At 38.8% G+C, this 20,482-nt stretch overlaps 1 protein-coding gene across 1 annotated transcript in view; it reads left to right on the top strand.

Moving 5' to 3' along the window:
• INPP5F (inositol polyphosphate-5-phosphatase F) overlaps nt 1-20,482 on the top strand; it is a 90,715-nt gene that overhangs the window by 35,442 nt on the left and 34,791 nt on the right. The window contains exon 3 of the mRNA XM_065894340.1: nt 3,389-3,525. Within this exon, the coding sequence (XP_065750412.1) occupies nt 3,389-3,525 (137 nt within the window). The remainder of the gene's footprint in view (nt 1-3,388; nt 3,526-20,482) is intronic.

The following is a 20,482-nucleotide window of genomic DNA, read 5'->3' as shown; positions in this document are numbered from 1 at the left end:
AGTGTGTAAGACTGAAAACAGTAAGACAGGAAACTGTGTATTAAAAGACTTACGAGATTTTAACCCAGTGCAATTTGTAGAGCTGGTTGGAAGTCAACTACAAAAAGACATTTTTATTCATGGTCCCCACACTCCCAGCATCTAAATTATTTCAAAGCAGATTCCAGATATTTTTCTGCAGATACTTCAGTATGTATTTCAACACTAATTATTGACACACCATGCTTTCCCCCTCTTTATTATCATTTACGAGATGCCCATATTTACGTGGGTCTGCGTCTGTCTTCTCTGTTCTTTTCTAATATTCATTTGTCCATTCTTGTACTGGCACCACGTTGTTTTATTTACCATAGGTTTATCATATGTTTTGCTACCTGGTAAACATTAGCTCTTAGTAATAATAACAGGAATTATAAAAATTATTTAGTCCGCATAGATACTCTTCGAAATAGGTGGTTTTATCCCATTCTACAGATGAGAAAACCAAGAATTGGAGCAGTTTAGTATTAAGCTGAAGTACATGATAAATAAATAAGGCAGCTAAAATTTGAGTCTGAGTCCTGACCTCAAAGTCCAGAACACTGAGGCTTTTCTGAAAAGGGAAAGCTACTGTTTACAAAATTTTTTCTCTTTTGTTTGAGATCATTTACATGATATTTTCTCAGATTTAGTCTTCATTATAATTCCTCAGGCATATTGAACTTAAGTTTCTTTATAGAATTTTATGTAATTTTTTTTATAGAAGCACCTCAGTTTTTCAGTTTCTGTGTATGAGTTTAGCTAGCTAAACTCTAAAAATATGCGTATTTTTTTTAAAATGTATTTGAGTTTGTAAGTTGAATTTCAGTATTGACAATACCAATGTTTTTGTGGAAAAAAGCATGCCTTTCGTTTCCCAAGTGAGTCTATGTGTGGGGTAAAACCTCTGTGTTTGAAATTTAGTATTTTTATATTTTTGGTACTATACCATTAGATGGCTTATTGGAAAGACATTTATTACATTTGATTGTGCACGTTGTGTTTTTGTCATTGCTGTAATTTCTTAAAATCGCAATTCTTAATGTTAATATGAAAGCAAGAAGGCATAAACTGGGAAGAGGGCTTCCTAATGTTGGCTTGTCTGATCATCTGCCAACACTACATTGTTCAGTGTAAAATAGAAATTATTCCTGTGAGGTTAAGAGACCTGTGGTAAGAATTTCTTTTTATTCAGCAGACTGTATTAGCATTCAACAGTTTATTATGTATTATGTGCTTTATTTATTTTGTGTTAGGTTTATTGTGTGTTAGGTGCTTGGTAACCTTAATCTGTGCCTGACGTACTTCCCAGCACATGGTAGGTCCTTGGTTAAAGTTTAATGATATTAATGAAATGACCTGCAAAAGCCTTGAAACTTTGGAGTAGATTTCTACCCTATTTTATAAAGAACTATGAAACGTTTCCAAATTCTTGCATTTATGAAATGCTTTGAGCACATCTCCAGAGCACTTTCCCTCAAATGAGAGTTGACTAATATTTGGGGGGAAAATGGGGGAAATTAAAATACTATATATCTTTTAAAAAATATTTTTTCATAAGGGGAATATATATCCATCATGCTATTTTTCTATAGCATGTTTCAGGAATTTCTAAGAAATTCCTGAAACACTGTTTCAATTATTTTTATTTTTGGTACTAATTAGGTAGTATTTTTAAAGGGTGTAGAGTCTCATAAAATGAAAAATTGCTTTTGGATGCTGTCTTTCATAGACCATTTCTCAGTTAAATAGAAATCTTTTGTGAGAAGTAGAAATTTGGATTGGAAACATAACTATTGGGCCTCTAGGTGTTTTCTTTCCTTTCTTTCTTGTAATTATTAAATACTTCTTTCATTTGTTTTACACCCCTCCCCCACTTTCTTCAATATATTTACTTATTTGCTCAGTCCTAGTGTACACATGAAGTAGTTTTGGAATTGCTAACTCATACTCTTCTGAAAAATAATTCACTAACCAGAGTACAATATTGTATACAGTTCTTTTTGTCTTTATCCTTGCAAAATACTGTTTTCCAAAGTTATTTAGATTAGTTTATTTCTTCCTTATCTCCTACATTATGGTTACGTTTTCCATTTGTAACAGAGTTGGGTTACTCTTTGCATTTTGTTTTGGGTTCCCTTCACATTCTGGTTAATTTGAACTACTTGTTTTTGAGGGGATGTGAAACATTACCATGATTCTAAGAGTCAGAACTACATGAAAGGGTATACTTTGAGAGATGTCATCCCCCTGATCCCTTTTATCCCATTCCTGTTTTCTCTTCCTTCCATGTCATTTCCACCTACTCCTTGTTCAGTAACCAATCTCATTAATTTCTCATTTCTCTTTCCTCTTTTTTTTTGTACAAATGAGCAGATATGTGCATATTTTCTCATCTTTCTTACAGAAAGGGTGGCACACTCTAGATACTCTTTTGTGCTTCGATTTAATACTATATCTTATTATGTAATACCCTTATTGTATATTAATAATATCCAGTTTATCCCCTTAATATATCTAGGAATCACTTCTTATCAGTTTACAGAATGCTTTTTTACAGCTGCATAGTACTCTACTGCATAGATGTGCCATAGTTTATTCAGCCATTCTCCTATGTCTGGGCATTCTAGTTGTTTCCAGTATTTTACAGTTGTAAACTGCTGCAATGAATAGATTTGAGTATGTGTACTTTTGTGTTGTTGAGGTGTGTCTTCAGGGTAAATTCACAAGAGTGGGATTGCTAGGTTAAAAGGTAAGTGTGTATGTTTTATTATTAGTTATCACAAAATTTCCCTCCAGAAAAGTTGTGTGCGTTTGTATTCCCACCAGCACTAGGAGAGTGCCTGGTTCCCGCAGCCTGGCCAGCGAATGTGCTGTCATACTTTTTTATTATCCCCAAGCTGATGGGTGAGAATGGTATTGCAACATTTTAATTTACATCTCCATTGAAAATCTTTTCATACATTTAAGGGTCATTTTTATATCTTTGTTGTGCTCTAAAAGGTACCAGTCCACGGCCTGTTAGGAACCGGGCCACGCAACAGGGTGAGCGGGGCGGGGAGGAGGGGGGAGCAGGTAAAGCTTCATCTGCCGCTCCCCATAGCTTGCATTACTGCTTGAACCATTGCTCGCGTTGCTACCTGAACCGTCCCCCCCACCGCTCACATTACCACCTGAACCACACCCCAACCCGCCTCGGCCGTGGAAAAATTGTCTTCCACAAAACCAGTCCCTGGTGCCTAAAAGGTTGGGGACTGCTGCTTTAAAGGGTTGTATCTTTTGCACACTGTGTTTGATTATTCACCTTCAGCTTGCCGGGACAGTGCCACTTTATAGAAGCCAGACATTAAATATGACTTTTCTCTTTCAGATCTACCATGGTGGCTTATTTTAATTCGGCAGAAAGCTTTGGTGGGCAAACTTCCAGGAGACCATGAGGTCTGTAAAGTTACCAAAATTGCTGTGCTATCACTTTCTGAAATGGAACCTCAGGATCTTGAGCTAGAGGTAAGGTAAAGTCTCAGGAAATTTTATGGAAACTTGATGTAGATGTAATGGCAACTATGGGGATTTGGTTTAATAGACCAGAATCGTAGAGTTTTAGAGCTGGATAATATCTTTAGAGTAATTTAATCCTGTGGTTTTTAAGCCTCACTTTGGTAGTGGAACCTTTGTTTTAAAATCTGTGAAATCCAGTATATAAAATGCATAGAAGCCAGAGCTGCTTTTGTTGAGGTAGTGATAGGAGAAGAGGGGTTCCTTGGGGCCCTGCCTACTTGGCTTCTGCTGGAAGCCACCTTCTGTTTCTAGGGATCCCTAAGACTCTGCATAGCATAGTTCAAAAACTGGTTTGGGGTAGGGGAAGTCAAGAAGGTGAGATTTAACTTTTATTATATCTTTTATCTATATTTCTTGAAATTTCTCTCATGCTATATTTCTCTTGTAGTTTCTGTCTTTTTTCATTTCTAATTTTATTGATTTGAGTCCTCTCCCTCTTTTTCTTGATGAGTCTGGCTAATGGTTTATCCATTTTGTTTATCTTCTCAAAGAACCAGCTTTTAGTTTTATTGATCTTTGCTATTGTTTTATTTCTATTTCACTTATTTCTGCTCTGTTCTTTATGATTTCTTTCCTTCTGCTAACTTTTGGTTTTGTTTGTTCTTCTTTCTCTAGTTCCTTTAGGTGTAAGGTTAGATAGTTTATTTGAGATTCTTCTTGTTTCTTGAGGTAGGCTTGTATAGCTCTAAACTTCCCTCTTAGAACTGCTTTTGCTGCATCCCATAGGTTTTGGATCATTGTGTTTTCATTGTCATTTGTCTCTAGATATTTTTTGATTTCCTCTTTGATTTCTTCAGTGATCTCTTGGTTATTTAGTAACGTATTGTTTAGTCTCCATGTGTTGGTGTTTTTTATGTGTTTTTCCCTGTAATTCATTTCTAATCTCATAGCGTTGTGGTCAGAAAAGATGCTTGAAATGATTTTAGTTTTCTTGAATTTACCGTGGCTTGATTTGTGACCCAAGATGTGATCTATCCTGGGGGATGTTCTGTGTGCACTTGAGAAGAAAGTGTAATCTGCTGTTTTTGGATGGAAGGTTCTATAAATATCAATTAAATCTATCTGGTCTGTTGTGTCATTTAAAGCTTGTGTTTCCATATTAATTTTCTGTTTGGATGATCTGTCCATTGGTGTAAGTGAGGTGTTAAAGTCCCCCATTATTATTGTGTTACTGTCGATTTCCTCTTTTATAGCTGTTAGCAGTTGCCTTATGTATGGAGGTGCTCCTATGTTGGGTGCATATATATTTATAATTGTTATATCTTCTTGGATTGATCCCTTGATCATTATGTAGTGTCCTTCCTTGTCTCTTGTAACATTCTTTATTTTAAAGTCTATTTTATCTGATATGAGTACTGCTACTCCAGCTTTCTTTTGATTTCCATTTGCATGGAATATCTTTTTCCATCCCCTCACTTTCAGTCTGTATGTGTCCCTAGGTCTGAAGTGGGTCTCTTGTAGACAGCATATAGATGGGTCTTGTTTTTGTATCCATTCAACCAGTCTATGTCTTTTGGTTGGAGCATTTAATCCATTCACGTTTAAGGTAATTATCGATATGTATGTTCCTATGACCATTTTCTTAATTGTTTTCGGTTTGTTTTTGTAGGTCCTTTTCTTCTCTTCTGCTTCCCACTTAAGTTCCTTTAGCACTTGTTGTAGAGCTGGTTTGGTGGTGCTGAATTCTTTTAGCGTTTGCTTGTCTGTAAAGCTTTTGATTTCTCCATTGAATCTGAATGAGATCCTTGCTGGGTAGAGTAATCTTGGTTGTAGGTTCTTCCCTTTCATCACTTTAAGTATATCATGCCACTGCCTTCTGGCTTGTAGAGTTTCTGCTGAGAAATCAGCTGTTAACCTTATGGGAGTTCCCTTGTATGTTATGTGTCGTTTTTCCCTTGCTGCTTTCAATAATTTTTCTTTGTCTTTAATTTTTGCCAGTTTGATTACTATGTGTCTCGGCGGGTTTCTCCTTGGGTTTATCCTGTATGGGACTCTCTGCACTTCCTGGACTTGGGTGGCTATTTCCTTTCCCATGTTAGGGAAGTTTTCGACTATAATCTCTTCAAATATTTTCTCAGGTCCTTTCTCTCTGTCTTCTCCTTCTGGGACCCCTATAATGCGAATGTTGTTGACTTTAATGTTGTCCCAGAGGTCTCTTAGGCTGTCTTCATTTCTTTTCATTCTTTTTTCTTTATTCTGTTCCGCAGCAGTGAATTCCACCATTCTGTCTTGCAGGTCACTTATCCGTTCTTCTGCCTCAGTTATTCTGCTATTGACTCCTTCTAGTGTAGTTTTCATTTCAGATATTGTATTCATCTCTGTTTGTTTGTTCTTTAATTCTTCTAGGTCTTTGTTAAACATCTCTTGCATCTTCTCGATCTTTGCCTCCATTCTTTTTCCAAGGTCCTGTATCATCTTCACTATCATTATTCTGAATTCTTTTTTCTGGAAGGTTGCCTATCTCCACTTCATTTAGTTGTTTTTCTGGGGTTTTATCTTGTTCCTTCATCTGGTACGTAGCCCTCTGCCTTTTCATCTTGTCTGTCTGTGAATGTGGTTTTTGTTCCACAGGCTGCAGGATTGTAGTTCTTCTTGCTTCTGCTGTCTGCCCTCTGGTGGATGAGGCTATCTGAGAGGCTTGTGCAGGTTTCCTGATGGGAGGGACTCCTTTTTCTTTTTTTTTTGAAGAAAGAAAAACCACTGATCTTGTAAGACTTTTTCATTTTCCAAGAGGAAATCAAGCCTTCAAATACAGTGACTTAGGGCCAAGATAATGAATTTGCCCAGGGCCAGTGTTTGTCTCCACACTGTGCCTGCCACCGCCTGGCTGAAGTAACCCATGAAAGCATTTGTATCATGCCTGCTGTCAGTGTGGGGATGTGACATCTAGGGATGTCATCACTCTGTCATAGTCCTAGCCTATTTTGGTCACTGTGTGATGTGCCAGACAGGCCCTGAGGGTTAAATGGATTATCATATTTAACCCTTTGGACTATCCTGTAAAGTAGGCACTGTTACAGTCCATGTTGTACAGGTGAAGAAAGAAGGCTTGGAGAGGAGGTAATCACACTTGGACTCAGGCCATCTGGTCCTGTATCACTCTGCTGACCTTGCCTCCCTGTTACCTGAATAGCAGGTAACAGGTAACATAGTTCCCACTACCCCACAGCTCAATACGTGTTTTTCTAAGGTGAGTTGTTAGGAAGAAAGTTTGGGGACAGGGTTAAATTGTTTAAAAAAATAAGTACAGAGATACCTCAGAGACATTGTGGGTTTAATTCCAGACCACTGCAAGAAAGCAAATATCATAATAACGTGATTCACATGAATCTTTGTTTCTCAAGCATAGAAAAGTTGTGTTTATACTGTGGTCTATTAAGTGTGCAAGGACATTATGCCTAAAAAAATAATGTACATACCTTAATTTTAAAATACCATTGCTAAAAAAAACGCTAACCACCATCTCAGTTTTTGGTGAGTCAGTCTTTTTGCAATAACATCAAAGGTCACTGATCACAGATCACTATAACGAATATAATAATGATGAGAAAGTTTGAAATTGTGAAAATTAACAAAATGTGGCACAGAGACATGAAGTGAGCAAATGCTGTTGGAAAATCCTGCCAATAGACTTGTTTGATGTAAGGTTGCCACAAACCTTTAATTTGTTAAAAAAAAAAAAAACACGAAAAAAAAATATCTGCGAAGCACAGTAAAATGGGTATGACTGTGACAATATAGTTATTTTTATGCTGGAAGTTTGACAATCTAATTTTAAGAAACAAGCATTAAAATGGACTTAGGAGGACATTGATATTCTATTTGTTGCAAGTATCAAAAGAGATTAGAGTACTTCTTATTTCCTTTAATCGGTACTAGAGATGGAATACTAATACTATTGCTGATCTGAGACAAGTACCTTAGGTGGCAATTGGGCCTATTAAAAACAGGTATTGGAAAGTTTTGTTTGCATTTTATTCTAGTGAAGAACAGCCAGACTAAAAAAATTGTGTCAGTTTGCTAAGCTAATAAACTGTGTCCTTTGGATGACTGCTGACAAATTGAAAGGTCAGTGTGGCTTCTTGTCACCAGCCTTTGCCTTGAGGGCGAGCACCCCTTGGGCAGCATGCTGGTTTGAGCATTAAGCCTGGGGGTCCTGGCAGTTAGAGTTAGAGCAAGAAACAGCTTATCCAGCTCCTTGGTCACCTGCTAGTCATCAGTTTGCACATCTAGTACTCCCAACCCTGGGGAAATGAGCTGTCCTCATTGGAGAACTGGAGCTAGACTTTTCAGGGAGGTTTTCTTATGCCCTTTGTGGCCACCAACCCGTAACATTTGAGATTAGTAGCTGACTGTTGTGTAAATGACAGGGGTGGAGGGGGAGGAATCTTTAGAAAATAATATTTAATGAAATTTTAAGACAGAAAAATGTGAATATGATGAAAGCTTTTAAAATGTCTTTATTCTGAAGACCTTTCCTTTTCTCTCTTGATACTCTTAAGTGAATGAGATTATCTTCAAATACAGGTGAAAATGAGATATGCCCCCTCATAGCTGAGTATTTTTACAGCACAGTTGAACAGTCTGAGCTATGGCATTTGCCAGGGTACTAAAAGTTAAGAGTTGGAAATATGTAATGACCCTTGCTAATTAAGGGTAACCGTGATTATAGATAAAGTATTTCCAGATCCCATTTTAGTGATAGTTTGGCATGCCTTTCTCTCAAGAGAATAGAATTTTAGAAATTTGCATTTAAGCCTTTTTTCCCTTTCCTTTAATCCTATTTTATGGTAATGGAGCTTTACAGTGAACAGTAGGAGGAAGGGAAAGAACAGCTATGTTGAAAATCACAAACTGTTTGCTTATTTTCTGACACATTAATTTAAATCTTTGGTATCTTTAATTCAATTTCCGTATAACTCCAGTTAAAAGGTGCATTTAGAAGCATGGTAATTTTTTTTTAACATCTTTATTGGAGTATAATTGCTTTACAATGGTGTGTTAGTTTCTGCTTTATAACAAAGTGAATCAGTTATACATATACATATGTTCCCATATCTCTTCCCTCTTGCATCTCCCTCCCTAACCCACCCCCCTAGGTGGTCACAAATCACCAAGCTGATCTCCCTGTGCTATGCGGCTGCTTCCCACTAGCTATCTGTTTTACGTTTGGTAGTGTATATATGTCCATGCCACTCTCTCACTTTGTCCCAGCTTACCCTTCCCCCTCCCCGTGTCCTCAAGTCCATTCTGTACGTCTGTGTCTTTATTTCTGTCCTGCCCCTAGGTTCTTGAGAACAATTTTTTTGTTCTTAGATTCCATATATATGTGTTAGCATACAGTATTTGTTTTTCTCTTTCTGACTTACTTCACTCTGTATGACAGACTCTTAAGTCCATCCACCTCACTACAAATAACTCAGTTTCGTTTCTTTTTATGGCTGAGTAATATTCCATTTCCACTGTATGTATGTGCCACATCTTCTTTATCCATTCATCTGTCATTGGACACTTAGGTTGCTTCCATGTCCTGGCTATTGTAAATAGAGCTGCAATGAACATTGTGGAACATGACTCTTTTTTTTAAATTTTATTTACTTTTTTATACAGCAGGTCCTTATTAGTCATCAATTTTATACACATCAGTGTATACATGTCAACCCCAATCTCCCAATTCATCACACCACCAGCCCCACCCCACCTCTGCTTTCCCCCCTTGGTGTCCATACGTTTGTTCTCTACATCTGTGTCTCAATTTCTGCCCTGCAAACCGGTTCATTTGTACGACTTTTCTAGGTTCCACATATATGCTTTACTATACGATATTTGTTTTTCTCTTTCTGACTTACTTCGCTCTGTATGACAGTCTCTAGATTCATCCATGTCTCTACAAATGACCCAATTTCATTCCGTTTTATGGCTGAGTAATATTCCATTGTACATATGTACCACATCTTCTTTATCGATTCATCTGTCGATGGGCATTTAGGTTGCTTCCGTGACCTGGCTATTGTAAATAGTTCTGCAGTGAACATTGGGATGCATGTGTCTTTTTGAATTATGGTTTTCTTTGGGTATATGCCCAGTAGTGGGATTGCTGGATGGTATGGTAATTCTATTTTTAGTTTCTTAAGGAACCTCCATACTGTTCTCCAGAGTGGCTGTATCAATTTACATTCCCACCAACAGTGCAAGAGGGTTCCCTTTTCTCCACACCCTCTCCAGCATTTATTGTTTGTAGATTTTCTGGTGATGCCCATTCTAACTGGTGTGAGGTGATACCTCTTTGTAGTTTTGATTTGCATTTCTCTAATAATTAGTGATGTTGAGAAGCTTTTCATGTGCTTCTTGGCCATCTGTATGTCCTCTTTGGAGAAATGTTTAGGTTTTCTGCCCATTTTTGGATTGGGTTGTTTGTTTTTTTAATATTGAGCTGCATGAACTGTTTATATATTTTGGAGATTAATCCTTTGTCCATTGATTTGTTTGCAAATATTTTCTCCCATTCTGAGGGTTGTCTTCGTTTTGTTTGTAGTTTCCTTTGCTTGGCAAAAGCTTTTAAGTTTCATTAGGTCCCATTTGTTTATTTTTGGTTTTATTTCCATTACTCTAGGAGGTGGATCAGAAAAGATCTTGCTGTGATTTATGTCAAAGAGTGTTCTTCCTATGTTTTCCTCTAAAAGTTTTATAGTGTCCGGGCTTACATTGAGCTCTCTAATCCATTTTGAGTTTATTTTTGTGTATGGTGTTAGGGAGTGTTCTAATTTCATTCTTTTACATGTAGCTGTCCAGTTTTCCCAGCACCATTTATTGAAGAGACTGTCTTTTCTCCATTGTGTATCCTTGCCTCCTTTGTCATAGATTAGTTGACCATAGGTGCATGGGTTTGTCTCTGGGCTTTCTTTCCTGTTGCATTTATCTGTATTTCTGTTTTTGTGTCAGTACCATATTGTCTTGATTACTGTAGCTTTGTAGTATAGCCTGAAGTCAGGGAATCTGGTTCCTCCAGCTCTGTTTTTTTCTCTCAAGACTGCTTTGGCTATTCAGGGTCTTCTGTGTCTCCATACAAATTTTAAGATTTTTTTGTTCTAGTTCTGTAAAAAATACCATTGGTAATGTGATAGGGATTGCATTGAATCTGTAGATTGCTTTGGGTAATATAGTCATTTTCACAATATTGATTCTTCCAATCCAGGAACATGGTATATCTCTCCATCTGTTTGTATCATCTTTAATTTCTTTCATCAGTGTCTTATAGTTTTCTGCATACAGGTCTTTTGTCTCTGTAGGTAGGTTTATTCCTAGGTATTTTATTCTTTTTGTTGCAGTGGTAAATGGGAGTGTTTCCTTAATTCCTCTTAAGATTTTTCATCATTAGTGTATAGGAATGCAAGAGATTTCTGTGCATTAATTTTGTATCCTGCTACTTTACCAAATTCATTGATTACTTCTAGTAGTTTTCTGGTAGCAACTTTAGGATTCTCTATGTATAGTATCATGTCATCTGCAAACAGTGACAGCTTTACTTCTTTTCTGATTTGGATTCTTTTTATTTCTTTTTCTTCTCTGATTGCTGTGGCTAAAACTTCCAAAAGTATATTGAATAATAGTGGTGAGAGTGGACAACCTTGTCTTGTTCCTGATCTTAGTGGAAATGGTTTCAGTTTTTACCATTGAGAACGATGTTCGCTGTGGGTTTGTCATATATGGCCTTTATTATGTTGAGGTAGGTTCCCTCTATGCCTACTTTCTGGAGGTTTTTTTTTTTTATCATTAATGTGTATTGAATTTTGTCAAAAGCTTTTTCTGCATCTATTGAGATTATCATATGGTTTCTCCTTCAGTTTGTTAATATGGTGTATCAAATTGATTTGCATATATTGAAGAATCCTTGCATTCCTGGGATAAACCCCACTTGATCACGGTGTATGATCCTTTTAATGTGCTGTTGGATTCTGTTGCTAGTATTTTGTTGAGGATTTTTGCATCTGTTTTCATCAGTGATATTGGCCTGTAGTTTTCTTTCTTTGTGACATCTTTGTCTGGTTTTGGCATCAGAGTGGTGGTGGCCTTGTAGAATGAGTTTGGGAGTGTTCCTCCCTCTGCTGTATTTTGGAAGAGTTTGAGAAGGATCGGTGTTAACTCTTCTGTAAATGTTTGATAGAATTCGCCTGTTAGGCCATCTGGTCCTGGACTTTTGTTTGTTGGAAGATTTTTAATCACAGTCTCAATTTCAGTGCTTGTGATTGGTCTGTTTATATTTTGTGTTTCTTCCTGGTTCAGTCTCAGAAGGTTGTGCTTTTCTAAGAATTTATCCATTTCTTCCAGGTTGTCCATTTTATTGGCATATAGTTGCTTGTAGTAATCTCTCATGATCCTTTATATTTCTGCAGTGTCAGTTGTTACTTCTCCTTTTTCATTTCTAATTCTGTTGATTTAAGTCTTCTCCCTTTTTTTCTTGATGAGTCTGGCTAATGGTTTATCCATTTTGTTTATCTTCTCAAAGAACCAGCTTTTAGTTTTATTGATCTTTGTTATTGTTTTCTTTGTTTCTATTTCACTTATTTCTGCTCTGATCTTTATGATTTCTTCCTTCTGCTAACTTTGGTTTTTTTTGTTCTTCTTTCTATGGTTGCTTTAGGTGTAAGTTAGGTTGTTTATCTGAGATGTTCTTGTTTCTTTTTTTTTTTCTAATCTTTTCAATGTCTGTTTATTGTGTAGTGATATACTTTTATTTTTTTATTTTTATTTTTTTAACATCTTTATTGGGGTATAATTGCTTTACAATGGTGTGTTAGTTTCTGCTTTATAACAAAGTGAATCAGTTATACATATATATATGTTCCCATATCTCTCCCCTCTTGCATCTCCCTCCCTCCCACCCTCCCTAGAGATGTTCTTGTTTCTTGAGCTAGGATTGTATTGCTATAAACTTCCCTCTTAGAACTGCTTTTGCTGCATCCCATAGGATTTGGATTGTCGTGTTTTCATTGTCATTTGTTTCTGGGTATTTTTTGACTTCCTCTTTGATTTCCTCAGTGATCTCTTGGTTATTTAGTAGCGTATTGTTTAGCCTCCATGTGTTTGTATTTTTTACAGATTTTTTCCTATAATTGGTATCTAGTGTGATAGCGTTGTGGTCAGAAAAGATACATGATATGATTTCAATTTTCTTAAATTTACCAAGGCTTGGTTTGTGATCCAAGATATGATCTATCCTGGAGAATGTTCCATGAGCACTTGAGAAGAAAGTGTATTCTGTTGTTTTTGGATGGAATGTCCTATAAATATCAATTAAGTCCATCTTGTTTAATGTGTCATTTAAGGCTTGTGCTTCCTTATTTATTTTCATTTTGGATGATCTGGTGAAAGTGGGGTGCTAAAGTCCCCTACTATTTTTGTGTTACTGTCGATTTCCCCTTTTATGGCTGTTAGCATTTTTCTTATGTATTGAGGTGCTCCTATGTTGGGTGCATAAATATTTACAATTGTTATATCTTCTTCTTGGATTGATCCCTTGGTCATTATGTAGTGTCCTTCTTTGTCTCTTGTTATAGTCTTTATTTTAAAGTTTGTTTTCTCTGATATGAGGATTGCTACTCCAGCTTTCTTTTGATTTCCATTTGCATGGAATATCTTTTTCTATCCCCTCACTTTCATTCTGTATGTGTCCCTAGGTCTGAAGTGGGTCTCTTATAAACAGCATATAGACGGGTCTTGTTTTTGTATCCATTCAGCCAGTCTGTGTCTTTTGGTTGGAGCATTTAATCCATTTACATTTAAGGTAATTATCGAGATGTATGTTCCTATTACCGTTTTTTAAATTGTTTTGGGTTTGTCATTGTAGGTCTTTTCCTTGTGTTTCCTGCCTAGGGAGGTTCCTTTAGCATTTGTTGTAAAGCTGGTTTGGTGCTGCTGAATTCTCTTAGTTTTTCCTCATCTGTAAAGGTTTTAATTTCTCCATCAAATCTGAATGAGATCCTTGCTGGGTAGAGTAATCTTGGTTGTAGTTTATTCCCTTTCATCACTTTAAGTATGTCCTGCTACTCCCTTCTGGCTTGCAGAGTTTCTGCTGAAAGATCAGCTGTTAACCTTATGGGGCTTCCCTTGTATGTTATTTGTTGTGTTTCCCTTGCTGCTTTTAATATTTTTTCTTTGTGTTTAATTTTTGATAGTTTGATTATGTGTCGGCATTTTTCTCCTTGGATCTATCCTGTATGGGACTCTCTGTGCTTGCTGAACTTCATTGACTCTTTCCTTTCCCATATCAGGGAAGTTTTCAACTATAATCTCTTCAAATATTTTCTCAGTCCCTTTCTTTTTCTCCTCTTCTTCTGGGACCCCTACAATGCGAATTTTGGTGCGTTTAATGTTGTCCCAGAGGTCTCTACAACTGTCCTCAATTCTTTTCATTCTTTTTTCTTTATTCTGCTCTGCAGTAGTTACTTCCACTATTTTATCTTCCAGATCACTTATCCATTCTTCTGCCTCAGTTATTCTGCTATTGATTCCTTCTAGCAAATTTTTAATTTCATTCATTGTGTTGTTCATCATTGTTTGTTTGCTGTTTAGTTCTTCTGGGTCCTTGTTAAATGTTTCTTGTATTTTCTCCATTCTGTTTCCAAGATTTTGGATTGTCTTTACTATCATTACTCTGAATTCTTTTTCAGGTAGAGTGCCTATTTCCTCTTCATTTGGTCTGGTGGGTTTTTACCTTGCTCCTTCATCTGCTGTGTGTTTTCTCTGTCTTCTCATTTTGCTTAACTTACTGTGTTTGGGGTCTGCTTTTCACAGGCTGCAGGTTCATAGTTCCCGCTGTTTTGGTGTCTGCCCTCAGTGGCTAAGGCTGGTTCAGTGGGCTCTGTAGGCTTCCTGGTGGAGTGGACTAGTGCCTGTGTTCTTGTGGAGGAGGCTGGATCTTGTCTTTCTGGTGGGCAAGACCAAGTCCAGTGGTGTGTTTTGGGGTGTCTGTGACCTTATTATGATTTGAGGCAGCCTCTCTGCTAATGGGTGGGGTTGTGTTCCTGTCTTGTTAGTTGTTTGGCATAGGGTGTCCAGTACTGTAGCTTGCTGGTCGTTGAGTGGAGCTGGGTCTTAGTATTGAGATGGAGATCTCTGGGAGAGCTTTCACCGTTTGATATTACATGGAGCCAGGAGGTCTCTCGTGGACCAGTGTCTTGAACTCAGCTCTCCCACCTCAGAGTCACAGGCCTGACACCCAGCCGGAGCACCAAGACCCTGTCAGCCACACGGCTCTTTTGGGAAGTCTGAGGTCTTCTGCCAGTGTTCAGTAGGTGTTCTATAGGAATTGTTCCACATGTAGTTGTATTTCTGATATATTTGTGGAGAGGAAGGTGATCTCCACATCTTACTCCTCCACCATCTTGAAGGTCCCCCCCAGCCCCCAAGTTGACTTTTTGCTTTAGTTATATGGCTTGTTTGCCAGTTTTAAAAATAATTTTCATAGTATACAGTTTACTCATTTAAAGCACATAACTTCAGTGGTTTTTAGTATATTCACAGTTTTGTAGCCGTCACCACAATTAATGTTAGAACATTTTCATCGCTCTAAAAATAACCCTGCCCTCATTAGTAGTCACTCATTTCCCCCCAACCCCCAGGCAAATCCTAGGCAACCATTAATCTACTTTCTTTCTCTGTAAATTTGCCTATTCTGAATATTTCTGATAAGGAATATAAAATATGTGGCCTTTTGTGACTGGCTTCTTTTATTTAGCACCATGTTTTCAAGGTTCATGCTTGTTGTAGCATGTGTCAACACATAATTCCTTTTTATTCCATTGTATACCACATTTTATTTATCCATTCATCAGTTGATGGACATTTAGGTTGTTTTCACTTTGGGGCTGTTATGAGTAATACTGCTGTGAACATTGTGTACAAATTTTTGGGTGGACATTTGTTTTCGTTTCTCTTGGGAGAAAGATAAATTCCATACCTAGGAATGGAATTGCTGGGTCATATAGTAACTGTGTCTAACCTCTTGAGGACCTGCCAGAGTGTTTTTCAAAGCAATGTGCCATTAAAGGAAAAAAAAAAAAAGATCTAGGGACTTCCCTGGCAGTCTAGTGGTTAAGGCTCTGCACTTCCACTGCAGTGGGTGCGGGTTTGATCCCTGGTCGGGGAACTAAGATCCCGCATGCCGTGCAGCATGGCCAAAAAAAAAAAATCTATACAAGGGTATGAAGAATCTGTGGGTTTCAAATAAATGAGAACATAGATGTTCTTTCTTTTGAAAAAACATCCTTTAAAGTTTTATAGGCTTATGTTCCATATCTGCATATCTTATTTGCTGTATCTCATTGCCTTAATAGATAACTGTATCATTTTCCATATTTGGTTTCCCATTAGACATCTGTTTAAAATTTTAGCTCCAGATGGACATAGATAGCTACCAACCTTTAAAGTAAAATCATTTAGTTTCCTTTTCCTATACAGCAGCAACAACATTAGCCCTTAGTCTTGGTTGTGAAATGTAAGTTGCTAGAGTAGTAGAAAAACTAGGGGAGCACTGTGGTGCTTGCAGTGGTGCTTTTCTTTTTGAGATGGTGTGTATCGATGTTGTGAGAAGTGCCTAGACACATATTACACAGGACTGGCTGGGCCTCTGGAAAAGGGAAGGTGATCCCACTGTCCACACTGTATGTTGTAATCCCTAGAGCTCTGTCTAAACAAAACATCTTAAGACTGGAAGGGATCCCAAGAAGTAGTTTTCTGTATTCCTGTTTCTGGGTAGGCCTGAATTTAACCTATTTTAAAAGATAGTGGTCTATACTTTCTTTTCTAAAGTTAACTTTATATATGGAAGATTTTAAAATATTCATTGAAAATGTTTCATGTTTAAAGTATTTTAAATTTCTGTTTAGAAAAGTCAGTTTTAAGAGACAGAGACAGACTTCTGGATAAGATGGTGTGGTGACTTTGTGCTTTGTAATGCAGATCACAATCCTTATCTGAAATCTTTGGGGCTGTAGTTGTTTTAGAATTCAGGTTTGGGGGGCTTTCTAAAAGGTTATTCCATGTACTTGATATATGTGCAGTGAGTCTGGGACATTACCCTACAATTTTACACATTCATACTTCTTAAAGAATCATATGAATATTCATTCTAAGGAAGGTAAATGATGACTATAAATTGCCTCATATCAGTTCAGGGATTATTTTGTCATTAGTAAATGAGCTTGTAGCAAACTTTAAAAAACTTTCAAGTTTCAGAGTTTTTTGGATTTTGGAGTTAAGGGATATTGGGCCTATACCAACTCTGTTCCAAGCCCAGGAAGAGGATAGATTAAAAAAAAAAGAGGGCTTCCCTGGTGGCGCAGTGGTTGAGAGTCCGCCTGCCGATGCAGGGGACACGGGTTCGTGCCCTGGTCTGGGAAGATCCCACATGCCACGGAGCGGCTGGGCCCGTGAGGCATGGCCGCTGAGCCTGCACGTCCGGAGCCTGTGCTCCGCAATGGGAGAGGCCACAACAGTGAGAGGCCCACGTACTGCCAAAAAAAAAAAAAAAGAGAGAAAAGAAAAGAAAAACAAGACATTCCCAGGCCTGGAGGGAAACCGCATCTTATCTTCATGGACCATAAACGGAATAGTGGGTCAGACAGAGGCCTTCTAGTTTCTGCATCCATAAGCAGGCAGTGGTGGGTGGAGATTTGGTCCCTACACATTAAAGGGAATTAAAAGGGCTATATTGGAGATGGGTGTCTGGAGCCATGTTCAGTACTTTAAGCCTGGTGCTGGAGTGGGACCCCCCAGTTCGTGAAAGGAGGCTGTTATCTGTTCTAAGTGGGATAATTGTGCCGAAAAGAATTCTCTTGTCTGTTAAGCCAGTAGCACCTCCCTTGAGAAACACTGGTCTTGGCAAAAGATAAGGGTCTGAATTAACACAATAACAGTCAGCATGAAGTAGTTGGGGTTGATAGGAGAGACTTCAGCAGGTAGAATAATGGAAGATGACTCCAAGGTTTCTTGCTTAAGTAATCCAGTGGGTGATGTAGTCATTGCCTGAGATACGGCATACCAGAGAAGGAACAAGATTTGCTAAACAGATGTTGGTCAGGTTTGGAGATGCTGAATTTGAGAGACTAGTGTCTCATTAGTGGGGAGATGTATTTTGGGGTCATGAGCTCAGAGCAAAAGAGTAGAGTTAGAAGTGTAGAGTTCAACGTAGTGGTAGTTAAAAATGAGGAAAGAGGATGAAATTTTCTTGGCAGAGCATGAAGAATGGGAAGAGAACTAAGGGTGGAACATTGGGAGCCACCATTATCTTTAGAGATAGAGACGCCAACAAGGAAGACAGAGAAGGAACAGCTGGAGGTGGGGGAAGAGCCCAGAGAGACGGGTGTCATAGGGGCAGGTGACAGGACGGCAGAGAGAGATCATTAATGCCACATTCTTAGACAGACATAAGGTTTGTCCTTTTCAGAGCGAGGGGGTCCTTGTTTCACTCTGCCTGAGCAGTTTCATTGGCCTTCACTCTTTGACCTACTGCAACCAGACTATAGTCCTCACAGTTCCAGTGATTGTGACACTGTACCCTGCTCACTCACGGAGATTTCAGGGTTGAGGGATGGATTTAGAGAAAAGGTTCTGGTAAACTTGAACAATGTTAAAAGGTGGTAGGAAAGGGTTTATTAGAGAGAGAGGTTGGAACAGAGGAGAGAGGGGGTGAATGATGGGGCAAGGTCCTGATCCTAGAGGAGACACAGCCTTGCAGAGAAAAACAACTCCCGTCCTTCTGAGACTGAGGAGAGTGGGTGCAGACTAGGTGTGCTGTTGCAAGATTACTTCAGAATAGCCAGATATTTAGAATCATCTTTGATATATTCCTGGGGAAAGTCTCGCTGGCTTGAATGCTCTTAAGGAATAACTGTGTCTGACAGAGGCGTAATATCCTGTTTGAATATTAAAATTGCAACAATCTATAACTAGGTTTAAGGCATGTTTTCAGATCTTTTAAAGAAGGTGTTATTAATATGACTAGGTGATTACTAACAAACACTCTGCATAAAAATCACTAGCCGGCAATTGCTCAGTGCCACAAGCAGCAGCAGCAGCAGGGTGCTAACGGGAGAGCTCCTTTGCTGCCCCAATAATTCTGTACTAACCAAGGCTGGAGGGGTATGAGGTGTATTCATGGAAGAAGGGAAGTGATGGTTTTCTAGGACTACTTTTATGCCCCATGTGTGAATCTGGAGGTTACCACTTACATTTGTAGCATCAGAGCCCATCCATTCATTTAACAAAGGTTTTTTGAGACCTCCTGTACCAGGTACTGCTAAGGCCCTGGAGATACATGAGTCAGTAAAACAAGGATCTCTGCTATTATGGAACTTACATCGTGGTGGGGGTGCGGCAGACAGTAAACATCAACATAATTATATTATGTCATATGTTGGAAAGTAGTGAACGCTACGGGAAATAAAAGTTGAGTGCAGTAAGGGTGGTGGGTGGAGTGCCCAGGAGTGGAGATTATGGTAAGATATCTGAGGAGAGGATGTCTGGGCCGAGAGAACAGCCAGAACACAGGCCCTGAGGTGGCAGTAGTCCTGGCTTGTTGAGGAACAGCAAGGAGGCTGACATGGGTGGAGTGGAGTAAGCAAGGGGAGGAGAGCCACAGGAGATGAAGGCAGAGGAGAGAAGATGAGGGTCTAGTTTTGAACATGTTGCGTGTGAGGCACCTGATGGAAATCCAAGTGGAAACGTTGGGATTTGTGATTCTAGAATTTTGGGAAAGAGTGGGGTTGGAAATGTACCGCTGGGAGGGAAAGGTTGGCATGTAGATGCATTTAAAGCCATGAGACTGGATGAAATCGCTGAGGGAGTGAATGCAGATAGAGAAGGGGGTCAAGGACTGAACCTTGAGGTGCCAAGACATTAAGAAGTCAAATGGTCAGGAAAGAACCAGTAAAAGAGGAAAAGAGTGACCACTGGAAGCCAAGTAAGACAGTGTATCAGAGAAGATGAGGGAGAGATGAACTGTGTCAAATGCTACTGAGCAGTTAAGATAAGGACCAGGAATCTACCACTGCATTTAGCCAAGTAGAGACCATTGGTCACACTGAAGATAAGGTTTCGGTGGAGTGGTGGGGGCCAAAGCCAAGTTGGAGTGGGCTGGAGAGAGAATGGGAGGAGAGGGATTGGAGGCAGTGAGGAGTACAAAGAAGTAGGACCCTAGCTGGCACAGGAGGAGTGTTAGAGGAGAGAAATATCAGTGTGTTTCTGTGCTGGTGGGAATGATCAGGCAGAAAGAGGGGAAAGGAGAGAATTGCTGGAGCAACGTCCATATGCTTGATTCTTGCTCCTTCCCCATTATCTCAAGATCTGGTTAGTTTTGCTTACTTGAAGGGAAATTAAGTTAACTTGGTTTTGGCAGGATGACTGTAGATTTTTTTTACTTCACCTTTGGTTCCCTTGTCTTCACTGGTAGGCCAGGAGGAGTGTAAAGTTTCAATCATGTTTTGAAACCCATGTGAATAGAGTGTTTGGTAGCCATAGCTTTGAAAAGACATAAAACCCGTAAGATTGCAGTACATCCGAATTCTTCATTCAATTATCAGTCTCCACTTCCAATTTGATAAAACAGGAACAGCCCCCTTCCTTTTTTTAAAAAATTAATTAATTTACTTATTTATTTTTTTGCATTGCATTTTCGTTGCGGTGTGCGGGCTTCTCATTGCGGTGGCTTCTCTTGTTGCAGAGCATGGGCTCTAGGTGTATGGGCTTCAGTAGTTGTGGCATGCAGGCTCAGTAGTTGTGGCGCATGGGCTTAGTTGCTCCGTAGCACATGGGATCCTCTGGGACCAGGGCTCGAATGCGTGTCCCCTGCATTGGCAGGAGGATTCCCAACCACTGTGCCACCAGGGAAGTCCACCCCCTAACTTTT

The sequence above is a fragment of the Phocoena phocoena genome, chromosome 16, assembly GCF_963924675.1.
Source record: "Phocoena phocoena chromosome 16, mPhoPho1.1, whole genome shotgun sequence".
In the NCBI taxonomy this organism is placed as follows: domain Eukaryota; kingdom Metazoa; phylum Chordata; class Mammalia; order Artiodactyla; family Phocoenidae; genus Phocoena; species Phocoena phocoena.
This window is presented reverse-complemented; position numbering and strand designations above follow the sequence as displayed.